This window comes from Bos mutus, chromosome 8 (assembly GCF_027580195.1).
Source record: "Bos mutus isolate GX-2022 chromosome 8, NWIPB_WYAK_1.1, whole genome shotgun sequence".
In the NCBI taxonomy this organism is placed as follows: Eukaryota; Metazoa; Chordata; class Mammalia; order Artiodactyla; family Bovidae; genus Bos; species Bos mutus.
The window spans coordinates 49,502,734-49,514,795 of NC_091624.1; the positions used below are offsets into that span (position 1 = coordinate 49,502,734).

Consider the following 12,062-nt stretch of genomic DNA (forward strand, 5'->3'; position numbering starts at 1 on the left):
TGTCTGGCAAATTTTAGGCATGTTCAGTGTTGACACACCTTCTGACCCCACAATTCAGCTCGTGGGCATTTGTCCTCAAGAAACGCCAGCTGGGTTCATAGGGAACATGTCCGAGGACACTCACTACGTGTGGAGCCAGGGAGTTGAAGGTGATCTAGGTGGTGTCATCAGGGGAGTGGAGGCTATGTCCTGTGAGGGCCACGGCCTAGATGTACACTCGGCCATGTGGAGTAGCTCAAAAACAAAGTGCTGAGTGGGAAAATAAAGAAACATCCAGTTGCCTCGATGCAGAGTCAAAATATGCACACAAAACCGCAATACACATTTTGCAAGGACACATACAAACACAAGATATGCATTAAACACTTAGAATGCTTGCCTTTCTTGGGGCAGATGAGAATAAATAAGGGAAATAAAGGTATAGACAAACAAGCAGAGGGGCTTCCATGGACCAGTGATAAGAACATTCCATCAAATGAGGAGTGTGAAGTGTGTCCTGAGGAAGCAAGACAGCACCTTGCTCAAGCAGTTCTGGACATGGTAAATCTGGGATCATTGTGAAGAGTGTCATGAGAGAAGCAGGAAGCCCGTAGCTGTCACGGCTCTCATCTGCGTTAGTCACTGAGCCAGGCTCATTCACAGCCTCATGTCAGTGGATTCTCACCATTACTTTTAAGCAAGGAAAACCTTTCATTTTACTACTTTAACTTGTTATTGACCAGAGAGGTATTAACACATCTTTTCTTAGCCAACTGTTATTCACAGGAGATATTTCAATACTCACTTACATAACAAATCACCAGCCACAGGTGTTAGTTTCTGCAAAAATCCCCTGGTCAATAATGTGTTAAAATAAGTGCTAAAAGATGGCTCAGAAAGATTAAGCCACAGTGCGTGGCTAGCAATGATTAGGTATGCCTGCTTCGAAACTCATAAACTTTCCACATGATAGGAGGTAAGTTCCCTGTCACTGGAGGCCTTCAAGCAGAGACAATGCTGTAAAGGAAAGTCAGGGTTCCCCTCAACATGGAGAGTTTGTGGCTCAATGAAAGACAAGGTCTGCTAAATACTTCTGTCTTTCCAAGCCATCTTCCTTGAGCTCCAAGAAAAATAAGCCCTGGATCATGAGGATGAGAGGCATCAAGCTCAGGATCAGACTTCCAGCCTGAAAGAGCCCATATTCATCTGTGTCCTTCCATTTCTGCTGACCCACAACCCTTCAGGTGTAACCTGCAGTTTAGTGGACTATGTCTCCACTCAATTACGTCAAGCTGAGAGGCAGTCCAACCAACTGCTCTTTCCAAACCAACGGCTTAGTGAAGAGGGCTATGATACATGCCTTCACAGAAGGAAAAAGATATTAAAAATCAGCCTTGAGTTTCAAACTGGAGTCAAACTAGCTCCGAAAGTTTTCTAGTAGGTTCTTGGAAATTATCTTCCCTCCTTTATAGGCACTGGCACTTGGCCAGGGAGATTATGAAGCCCCTGCGGGGAGGGGCCGTATCTTATTCAACTTGGCTTTCCCAGAGGAGCTGGTAAAGCACCTGGCAGATGCTCAGGAAATGCACACTGAATAGAACCATATCTGTTACCCTGAAGACCAAACGGTAATTAATGTTTGCAAGTGGGGAGGACAAGCCTGCATTTTATAGGTACCTTCTGAATGACAATTATGTCATTAGATGGTGGAAGACCCCATTCTTTCAGATCAGGTGCTGAAGTATAAAACTCCAAAGTCTGAGTCCTTTATGCTGCACAGAAGCAGTGCAGAATTCAAGCAGATTGTCATTCACCGAATTCTTACAAACAGGCCTAATGAAGGCAGGGGTGGTGAGTTAGAGCAGCAGATGCTGGGGTTTCACCAAGAACAGCATAAACAAGGCTCTAATCATGGCTTCACTCAACTTCCTTCCCTGCTGCAAATTCTGAGCCATGTTTAGACTTCGTTAGTAACATGGATTCTTTCTTCTCTTATGGGGAAAAAAAGTGCCAATTCCCTAGTATTCATCCTTATCTACATGTGATTTGGTGCAAGTCAGCAATGGCCTGGAGGGAGGCGTTCTGAACTTGGAGTTGAAAGGGGGTTAGGCCCACTGCACCCCAGGTGTGTGGTGAGGGGATACTAATACCTGCCTTACCTACAGCCATGGGTCGATCCCTCAGAAGGGTGCCTGGGACAAGAGAGAGAGTGCATGTAATTTATTTGGGAGTGATCCTTGAATACTCTAATAGAGTGTGGAGAGGTGAGACAGGGAAGGGAAGGGAGCCAGGGCAAGGTACATTAATGAGCAGGTTCCTGAGAGCCCAGCTGAGGCTCAATTCCATGGGGACCTCAGTAGACAGAGCAGATACACCTTGGATTCTTGGGAGTTTCCAACCAAGGGAGGAAGGACACTGGGGGATTTATCCTCTACTCCTCATCCATGCCCAGCTCCGGGCTGCCCTGGAAGCATTCTCTCCCTGGATATTGGCCCTGCTCCTTGCACAGGGTGAAAAGTACAGGTGCTCTTAATAAGATGGTTGTTTGGAACCATGAATGCTCAGGGACTACGGGTGGGACAATGATGGCATCCGGCACACCTGCTCCCTCTAGGATTGTCCTGTTGGGAGGTAAGGTCACTGGGAAGTCTTGAAAATGGACTGAATGGAGGAAAGCCAGGGGTGAGGAAGGTCATGCTTGGGCTTTGAATCCCTCTCTGGAAAAATGTTTCACCCTCAAGAGGGACCAGGAGGTCCCTGACACATTATTTTAGAGGTAGTTCTGTCTATCCAGCACTCCTAACTTTGCAAAAAAACGTTCATTTCTCTAGCCTGGGACAGCAGTGGCTGCCATTGTGAGGTAGGTTTGGTTTATGCTTCTGTTGTCAAGATCAGCCGCTGTTTGTCAGACATTCTGCCTAGACTCAAGCCACTGGAGACCACAAATAAATGCACATGCTTTCAAAATTCCATGAGCTGAATCACTCACCAATTCAGCAAACATTTACCAACAGCTAGTCAGGAATGAGGCAGCATGCTAGTGAGGTGACTAGTTTCCTATCACCCAGAATTTATAGAGCAAGATCTCATACAGCCCAGCCCCAGGGGACAGGCAGGGTTGCATTAGCGTCATCCATTTTCCAGAGAAGGAACTGGGGCTTAGGGAGATGAAGTGACTTGCCCTGGGTCACATTGCTGGTAAACTTCTGAGCACAGGCTTGAATTCAGGTCTTTTGCCTGCAGATTAATTCAATAAACTTGCACCAGGGTCTACTGTGTGCCACACTCTTTGCAATATCAACCCTACTCTTCTGGAATAAAAAAGTCGAGCAGGACCGTGGATTCCTGGCTCTCCTTTTCATCTTTTTCCTTAAACTGCCTCCCATTTCCAACTACTTTGTGTTTTAGTTTTACAAAGACGGTAACAGAGCCTCCTACTAAATGCTTCCTCTACAACAGATAAAAGGGTTTAGAAGGCACCAGGAACTTTATAAACAAGAAGCCAAAAACAGCATCTTTCAAGGTCTTCAGAGGGAGGGTGGGATGGGCCGACTTCCAAGATCCTGCCAGCGAGCACTGAGGCAGCCTGGGTGTCTCTGCAAAGGGAGCCCCACTGCTGGGGCTGGCTATTTGTAAGTCAGCTCTGCTGTGCCACGGTCCCCGCTTAAAAGGGCAGGAGGTGAGGGAGAGAGAAACAGACAGGGAGAGGGAGGACTTGAAGGGCACAGCAGAAAACAGCATACCGACCTCATTGAGAAGCCTTTTTTGAGGTCAGTGGCATGAGACAATTTAGGATCTAGTAACCCCAAGGTTTCTCAAGAGGTCAGGTGGTCTGGTATTCCCATCTCTTTCAGAATTTTCCACAGTTGATTGTGATCCACACAGTCAAAGGCTTTGGCATAGTCAATAAAGCAGAAATAGATGTTTTTCTAGAACTCTCTTCCTTTTTCCATGATCCAGCGGATGTTGGCAATTTGATCTCCGGTTCCTCTGCCTTTTCTAAAACCAGCTTGCATATCTGGAAGTTCACGGTTCATGTACTGCTGAAGCCTGGCTTGGAGAATTTTGAGCATTACTTTACTAGCGTGTGAGATGAGTGCAATTGTGCGGTAGTTTGAGCATTCTTTGGCATTGCCTTTCTTTGGGATTGGAATGAAAACTGACCTTTTCCAGTCCTGTGGCCACTGCTGAGTTTTCCAAATTTGCTGGCATATTGAGTGCAGCACTTTCACAGCATCATCTTTCAGGATTTGAAATAGCTCAACTGGAATTCCATCACCTCCACTAGCTTTGTTCGTAGTGATACTTTCTAAGGCCCACTTGACTTCACATTCCAGGATGTCTGGCTCTAGGTCAGTGATCACACCATCGTGATTATCTGGGTCGTGAAGATCTTTTTTGTACAGTTCTTCTGTGTATTCTTGCCACCTCTTCTTAATATCTTCTGCTTCTGTTAGGTCCATACCATTTCTGTCCTTTTTCAAGCCCATCTTTGCATGAAATGTTCCCTTGGTATCTCTAATTTTCTTGAAGAGATCTCTAGTCTTTCCCATTCTGTTGTTTTCCTCTATTTCTTTGCATTGATAGCTGAAGAAGGCTTTCTTATCTCTCCTTGCTATTCTTTGGAACTCTGGATTCAGATGTTTATATCTTTCCTTTTCTCCTTTGCTTTTCGCTTCTCTTCTTTTCACAGCTATTTGTAAGGCCTCCCCAGACAGCCATTTTGCTTTTTTGCATTTCTTTTCCATGGGGATGGTCTTGATCCCTGTCTCCTGGACAATGTCACGAACCTCTGTCCATAGTTCATCAGGCACTCTATCTATCAGATCTCGTCCCTTAAATCTATATTCCTGCCTCTTGAGAAACCTATATGCAGGTCAGGAAGCAACAGTTAGAACTGGACATGGAACAACAGACTGGTTCCAAATAGGAAAAGGAGTACGTCAAGGCTGTATATTGTCACCCTGCTTATTTAACTTCTATGCAGAGTACATCATGAGAAACGCTGGACTGGAAGAAGCACAAGCTGGAATCAAGATTGCCGGGAGAAATGTCAATAACCTCAGATATGCAGATGACACCACCCTTATGGCAGAAATTGAAGAGGAACTAAAAAGCCTCTTGATGAAAGTGAAAGAGGAGAGTGAAAAAGTTGGCTTAAAGCTCAACATTCAGAAAACTAAGATCATGGCACCTGGTCCCATCACTTCATGGGAAATAGATGGGGAAACAGTGGAAACAGTGTCAGACTTTAGTTTTTGGGCTCCAAAATCACTGCAGATGGTGACTGCAGCCATGAAATTAAAAGACGCTTACTCCTTGGAAGAAAAGTTATGACCAACCTAGATAGCTTATTCAAAAGCAGAGACATTACTTTGCCAACAAAGGTCCGTCTAGTCAAGGCTATGGTTTTTCCAGTGGTCATGTATGGATGTGAGAGTTGGACTGTGAAGAAAGCTGAGCACAGAAGAATTGATGCTTTTGAACTGTGGTGTTGGAGAAGACTCTTGAGAGTCCCTTGGACTGCCAGGAAATCCAACCAGTCCATTCTGAAGGAGATCAGCCCTGGGATTTCTTTGGAAGGAATGATGCTGAAGCTGAAACTCCAGTACTTTGGCCACCTCATGCGAAGAGCTGACTCATTGGAAAAGACTCTGATGCTGGGAGGGATTGGGGGCAGGAGGAGAAGGGGACGACAGAGGATGAGATTGCTGGATGGCATCACTGACTCGATGGACGTGAGTCTGAGTGAACTCCGGGAGTTGGTGATGGACAGGGAGGCCTGGCGTGCTGCGATTCATGGGGTCGCAAAGAGTCGGACATGACTGAGCGACTGAACTGAACTGACTGAACCCCAAGATAGAGGTCAGGCCCACCCTCTGGGTAAATTCCAGAAAGGACCCAGAAACAGTCTAGGCCAGCCTATCTTGGAGGTGAACCAGAAGAGTGAAGGAACGAACTCACTGTCCCAAAGCCAGTTCCTTCCCATGTCTGAGCCTTAGTTTCCCCTCTGAAATAAGATGATAACCAGGATCCCTTCCAACTTGGGCAGCCTACTCAACAAATCAATGCCTCTCCATCCTGGCAGTAAGGCACATCTGAGATCCTATGAATTTGGAAAACTGTTGTGCTGATGTGAACATGCTCCCAGCACGGTATCCTCTGCCAACAAAATCAGTGTCTGTTTTAAAAACATGTAAATGGGAGTATCTGCAAGGCCCGGCTCTGAGAGTCAATAAAAGCTGGACACTAAAGTGGCAAAGGGAGGACAGTTGGGCACAGGTGTGCATCTGAGCACGCAGAGGTTGGCACTTGGGGAAAGCTGAGGTCTAGTCCCTGCTCTGCCACCAGCCAGTTGGGTGTCCCTGGGTGGAACACCTCCCTTCCCTCAGTTTCTCCATTTATACCATGAAGTAGTGGGGTGAAATCATTTCTAAGGCCCTGCACTTGTGACACTGTACATGTCATTAAGGGTTGGGAACATCTCTTAAGAGGTAGGCGGGCTTCCCACATGGTGCTTGTGGTAAAGAACCTGCCTGCCAATGCAGGAGACATAAGGAGACATGGGTTTGATCGCTGGCTCGTGAAGAGTCCCCTGGAGGAGGGCACGACAACCCACTCCAGTATTCTTGCCTGAAGAATCCCATGGACAGAGGAGCCTGGTGGGCTACAGTCCATAGGATCACAAAGAGTCAGACACGACTGAAGTGACTGAGCACACACGCATGCTCAGGGTAGGCAGAGAAAGTGGCACCCAGAAGGTTTCAACACACCAAGAAAATGTGGATTTGCCCCAGGCAAGTATCATAATTTTTGAGTAAAAGCTAATCATGATAGCTACTACTTGCTGAGCAGGAAAGATATGCACGTGTTTCTCTGTGCCGTGTCATGTAGCTCTTCCCACATCCCAAGATGGTAGATAGGATCATATTCCTATTTTATAGATGAGGACACTGGCATGTGACTCAGAGTGGTGAGTCACATGCCTATACACTGGACTTGTGCTCAGATGGTTTTCAACTCACCTCTGAACTGCTGTTTGCTACAATGCTTTCTTTACAAATGCCTAAAACCAGTCATTGGAGTTGGTGTCTAATCCTAACATTCAGGGGGGAAAAGGCAATAAAATTGGCATTCACTTGTAGCTGTGATTGGCCAATCAATATTTTACAAAATATTCTCCCAGAACGATATAATTTGAGAACTGGAAATGTGACAAGAGAATTTAGCTGCAATCACTCACTCAAAAAAAAAAGTAAGTATATCTTTGCCAAGATGCTTACATTGTTCAGCCAATGAAGAAGTAAGACTTAACAAATGGAAAAATAATTATGTTTGCCTAAAATTACATCTTTTGTGCACACCAGAAAGCTGACATGCGTTTCAATTATCCGCCATGGGAAGACAAATGGGTAGATCTACAAAGTCGCATTATGGAACGGTGGTACCAGAGAACACCTGATTGATCTGAATCTGGTTGAGATTTGCCTGAATGGATCTGAATAACTTGATTTCATTTCTTGCTTTTCCCTGGATGATTCTGGGATCTGCTCAAAATGAGTGGACACAGAAGGCACTGCTCATTTCTGGATTTTCCAGAAACATTCAGATACTGAAAAACATTGCATTAATGAATGGTCTGTCTCACGGTTCTGCCTAACAACCCTACTAATGACCATCAAAGGCTGAATCGAGGTTCCTCCAGGCAGAACACCTGGCCCAGCTCCTCACAGATGCCCTATGGGCCTCCATCTCCCCTTCGTCACACGAGGAGCATTGTCTGAATGGCTGCGGAGGTCCCTTCTGATTCTGACACCAGGAAAATCGAACAAATGATTCGTTTTCTTAAAACAAAATAAAACAAAAATGGCCTGAAAATAGTGTGTGTGGGAAGATTACAGATTAAAAGGGACTAAAGAGACACATCAACCAAATGCAATGAGTGGACCTTGTGTGGATTCCCTAACAAACCAATTAGAGTCATTTTCAAAATAATTAGAGGAGCAACATAGACTTGGAATAAGCATATTAAAATATGTTAAATGCTTAAGGTACAATAATAGGATTGCGGTAATGTTTTAAAAAGTCCTTATCTAGTAGAAATGCATACTGTGATATTTATAGATTGAAATGAGATAATGTCTGGGAGCTGTTTTAAAATATTATAGCAAAAAATGGGGGGTGGGGGATGGGGCGAGTCAAGATAAACCAAGACTGGCAAAACAGAGAAAACAGTTGAAGCTGGGTGATGAGTACATGAGGTTCACTGTGCTATTATCTCAACTTTAGCGTCTGTTTGAAAATCTCTGTAATCAAAAGCTAAAACAATGCCAGATTCCTCAGAATACTGGCACTGACTTAACTGCCACTCCCCATACATTCATGCGCCTGAGTCATATGGAAAGACTGAATAGCCCTGAGAAATTATGCAGTTGAGAAAAAATATTCTAAATAAGTTGAAACTAATGTTTTCACAGAGTATTTTCTATTGACTTTGCCTTCTTTTATCTGGAACATTGTACTTTCATTTCTTCTGACATATTTTATTGCATAAACACAACATCTCTGAATATAGAATTCATCAACTAGAAAGAATAAGCATCAAAAAAGCCTACCTTGAAATTGAGTAAATTTAATGGTCCCCATTCTCTCCCCGTTCCGGAATACAACTTGACCCTAAAAACAAAACAAACAAGAACAAAGAAGAAATGCCATATTAGCCCAAACACTAGTGATCTCAACTGAAATTCATTAATTGTAGAATGCAATTATTACTGGAGAAAGAGCAGACTCCTGAGGAACCACAGATGCAAAATTAAGCTAATTGTTTTTAGAACGGTTGTGACTTTATCTGGATAATTTGAGGAGCACAAAATAATGAAACCAACATATGTATATTAAGGCCAAGATATGCACCATCATTATCATCATGACTATTTATTAAACACCCATGTGCCCTGGACAGGGTCTTCCAGGGTGGTTGGAAAGATGGAGGAAGAGATGAAGCCCTTGGTGCCTGGCCCTGGCTCTGCTCCCATGCCCCACCCATAAAGATGCTGGTCTTTGCTGAGGCTGTTTATCTGAAGGGTCCAGAAGGGATACAGGAATACAGGGTCGAGGCCTGTATTTCTTATTAAGGACAGAGAATGTTTCTGTAAGTTCTTCGCGAGTGGTGATGTCAGCCCCAATTATAACTGGGCTATGGGGCAGCACAAAATTAAGCTTCTTGAGCCAGTGAGACCTGACTAGTGTCACAGGCAGCTGAGCACCCCTCATTAGGGACCCCAGGAGCTAAAGACAAGAGTCATCTGCTGCATCTGCTTTGCTGGCTGATACCCGGCTTCCATATGCTGGGCTAAATAAGCCAGGAACATAAATTTAGAGAGGGTGTGGTCTCTCTTTGTCTATTTACGGTCCACCTAAAATTCTGCAACCGTGCAAGGAAACTGACACAGGTCATATCAATGAGCGTTTATGACACACTTGAGTGGAAAGGGGGGATGATTCTAATTTTACAGATCAAGAAACTGAGATTGAAGGAGGTTATGCCAAGGTCATTGCCAGTGAGCCTGCTGGATTCAAACCTGAGTTTGATTTTAAGGCCTGTGCAACTTTACCACAGCATGTTGTTTCTGATCCAGAAATAAACCTCTTCCATTCTTTCCATTAACGTGAAATTAAGAAAGTGAATTGTCTTAAGGGTACACAGCTTTACGAGCAGTTATAAGCTTACATCATCAGGGAACAGCACAGACGATACCATGGATTCTATGCAATTCTCAAGAGAAAGTGACAGAAAGTACATGTCTTCCCATGGTGGAAATCCAAAGTCTGAGCCCCTGAAGCTTTTGGAACAAAGAGAATCACTCAACCTGTTGTCGCAATGAGAGACACGTTCTAAGGCTACTTTGACACCTTTTTGAAATCCTGAAGACAGCTGCGAGTAGTATCAGTTTGAAACTAACGCCCACCGAATTCTATATTCAGGTGACGGTAAGCAATTCCCTGGAGTGTGAAAACACTTCAGCGTAAGGTGAGACAGGAGCTGTGATTTTATTTCTAGGGATGATTGAAAAACATAGAACATCTTCCAAAGGATCACTTTTATGCAAATGGACCACTTTGCAAGGGTGGAAAAGATGCAGATATTGTTCACAGGACATTTCTTTGTTTGACAGAGGTGGACATCTAACTAATTCACCATCTTCTGCCAAGCTTTGAAGAACTCCAAAGAGCTCTGGATATAAAATGTGGACAAATTCTGAAGAATCTTAATTAAATGAAAAAAGTATATCGAAAGGTATTCAATGTGTGGATGGACTAATACTGGAGTGGAATACAGGACGGGAGTGAGAAAGAATTTCCTTTCACTTTTGGGTTTTTTTCTTTTTTTCCTTTCTCCTTTACTTTTTAGATAAAACTAGTTCATCTTGGAAGTAAGGTCTGTCATATTTTATTTTTCTCACAGTAACTATGTTTGTAAACAGGAGCTCCTCCTATCTCAATTTTTCAGGTAATGCAGTGGAAGGAGGCCAGCGTGTCAGTATCTCAAAGCTGGGTTCAGGGCCCCCTCGGGCAAGTCCCTGAGCACCTGAGTTATGGACCCTGCACAGCTCCTGGTCCTCAACAGGCACTCAGTAAATGGCACCAGTAATTTTTATCTAAACACACTTCATAGCAGAGAGCTGAAATAAAAAAAGATTTCAAGCACCAAGAAGCTTTCCAACCTTTGGGAAGACATTTTCAACATCACATGATTTTAGCTGGCAAAGGGGTAAACTGTTGGGCCCTAAGCCAAGGTGGCTTCACAGCTCAGAAACATCAGCCCCTAAGTGACTGAGTTCCCAAACCACATGGGCCACTGTGTGTTCAAAGGGAGAAAGCTGAGAGCTCTGTGACTGTGGTAACTGAGAGTAATGTGGCCACATGGGTGGGTAACTGGCCATGTCGAGGGTCTGCACCAGAGAAGGGCGGTGAAGCTTGCCAAGCCCCCTTCTGAGGAAGATTCGACATGTGATTCTCTCCTAAGGTTGTGACCATGGCATCTGCTGGGTTTGACAGTTGATGCCAATTCTGCAAACTTGACCATGGCTGACTGGATGGGGACGACCGTCCCAGCCAAGCCCACCTGGATAAGACTGGACATGAGTGAGGAAGGCCACAAGCCAACCAGGTGATGTTCATGAAATTCTGCCTGATGGATGTCCTCCATGTGAGCAGGTGCTCAACTCACAACATTCCACAAATATTTACCTGCTCCAGGCCAAGTCCTCTTTTAGGTGCTGATTTCTGCTCTCAGAGACCTTTACATATGATTAGGACAGACAGGCAAAACATATTCACCAATAAATGAATGAGGTCACATCAGTTACTGAAGAGTGCTGTGAAGAAAATCAAAAGGCAGTGCCTGGGCGGTGGAGAGAGTCTGGTGGCTCACATGGTAAAAGAATCTGCCTGCAGTGCAGGAGACCTGGGTTTGATCCCTGGGTCAAGAAGATCCCCTAGAGAAGGGAATGGTTATCCACTCCAGTATTCTTGCCGGAGAATGCCATGGACAGAGGAGCCTGGCAGGCTATAGTCCATGGGGTCGCAAAGAGTCAGACATGACTAAGTGACTAACACACTTCCAGGGAATACCTCATTGAAGAGGGGACATAAGAGCTGAGGCCTGCATGGCAAGAGGCAGCTACTCCAGGCGAAGGCAAAGGCCAAGACAGAGGCCTTTGGGTGGGAAGGATCAGAAAGGGCCAGCAGGGGGATTGAGGTAAGGTAGGCAGAGTCTGGGGGCCCCACCTGGGCTCTGGAGGGGATGCTAAGTGCAATGAACAGCCATGAGGGTGGGGAGCCTAAACAAAGAAGTAATATGATCTGATTTAAGATTTGAGACGATTGCTCTGGTTCTTGAAGAGAAAGTGGGAGTAGGGACATGGGAGGGAGGCTCAGGCATCTGGTCATCCAGGTGTGAAGTGACAGTGACTTAGAGTCCAGTGGTGGTCACACTCTCCCACTGACCAGTCCAGAGTGCGTCGCCAAGGTGCCTGAGCACTGTGGCCGGGCAGCAGACACTTCCCTTCTACTTCTAT

General features: G+C 45.0%; 1 protein-coding gene across 1 annotated transcript in view; it reads right to left on the bottom strand.

Annotated features, from left to right (window-relative positions):
- GABBR2 (gamma-aminobutyric acid type B receptor subunit 2) overlaps positions 1-12,062 on the bottom strand; it is a 255,169-nt gene that overhangs the window by 97,082 nt on the left and 146,025 nt on the right. The window contains exon 8 of the mRNA XM_070374928.1: positions 8,595-8,655. Within this exon, the coding sequence (XP_070231029.1) occupies positions 8,595-8,655 (61 nt within the window). The remainder of the gene's footprint in view (positions 1-8,594; positions 8,656-12,062) is intronic.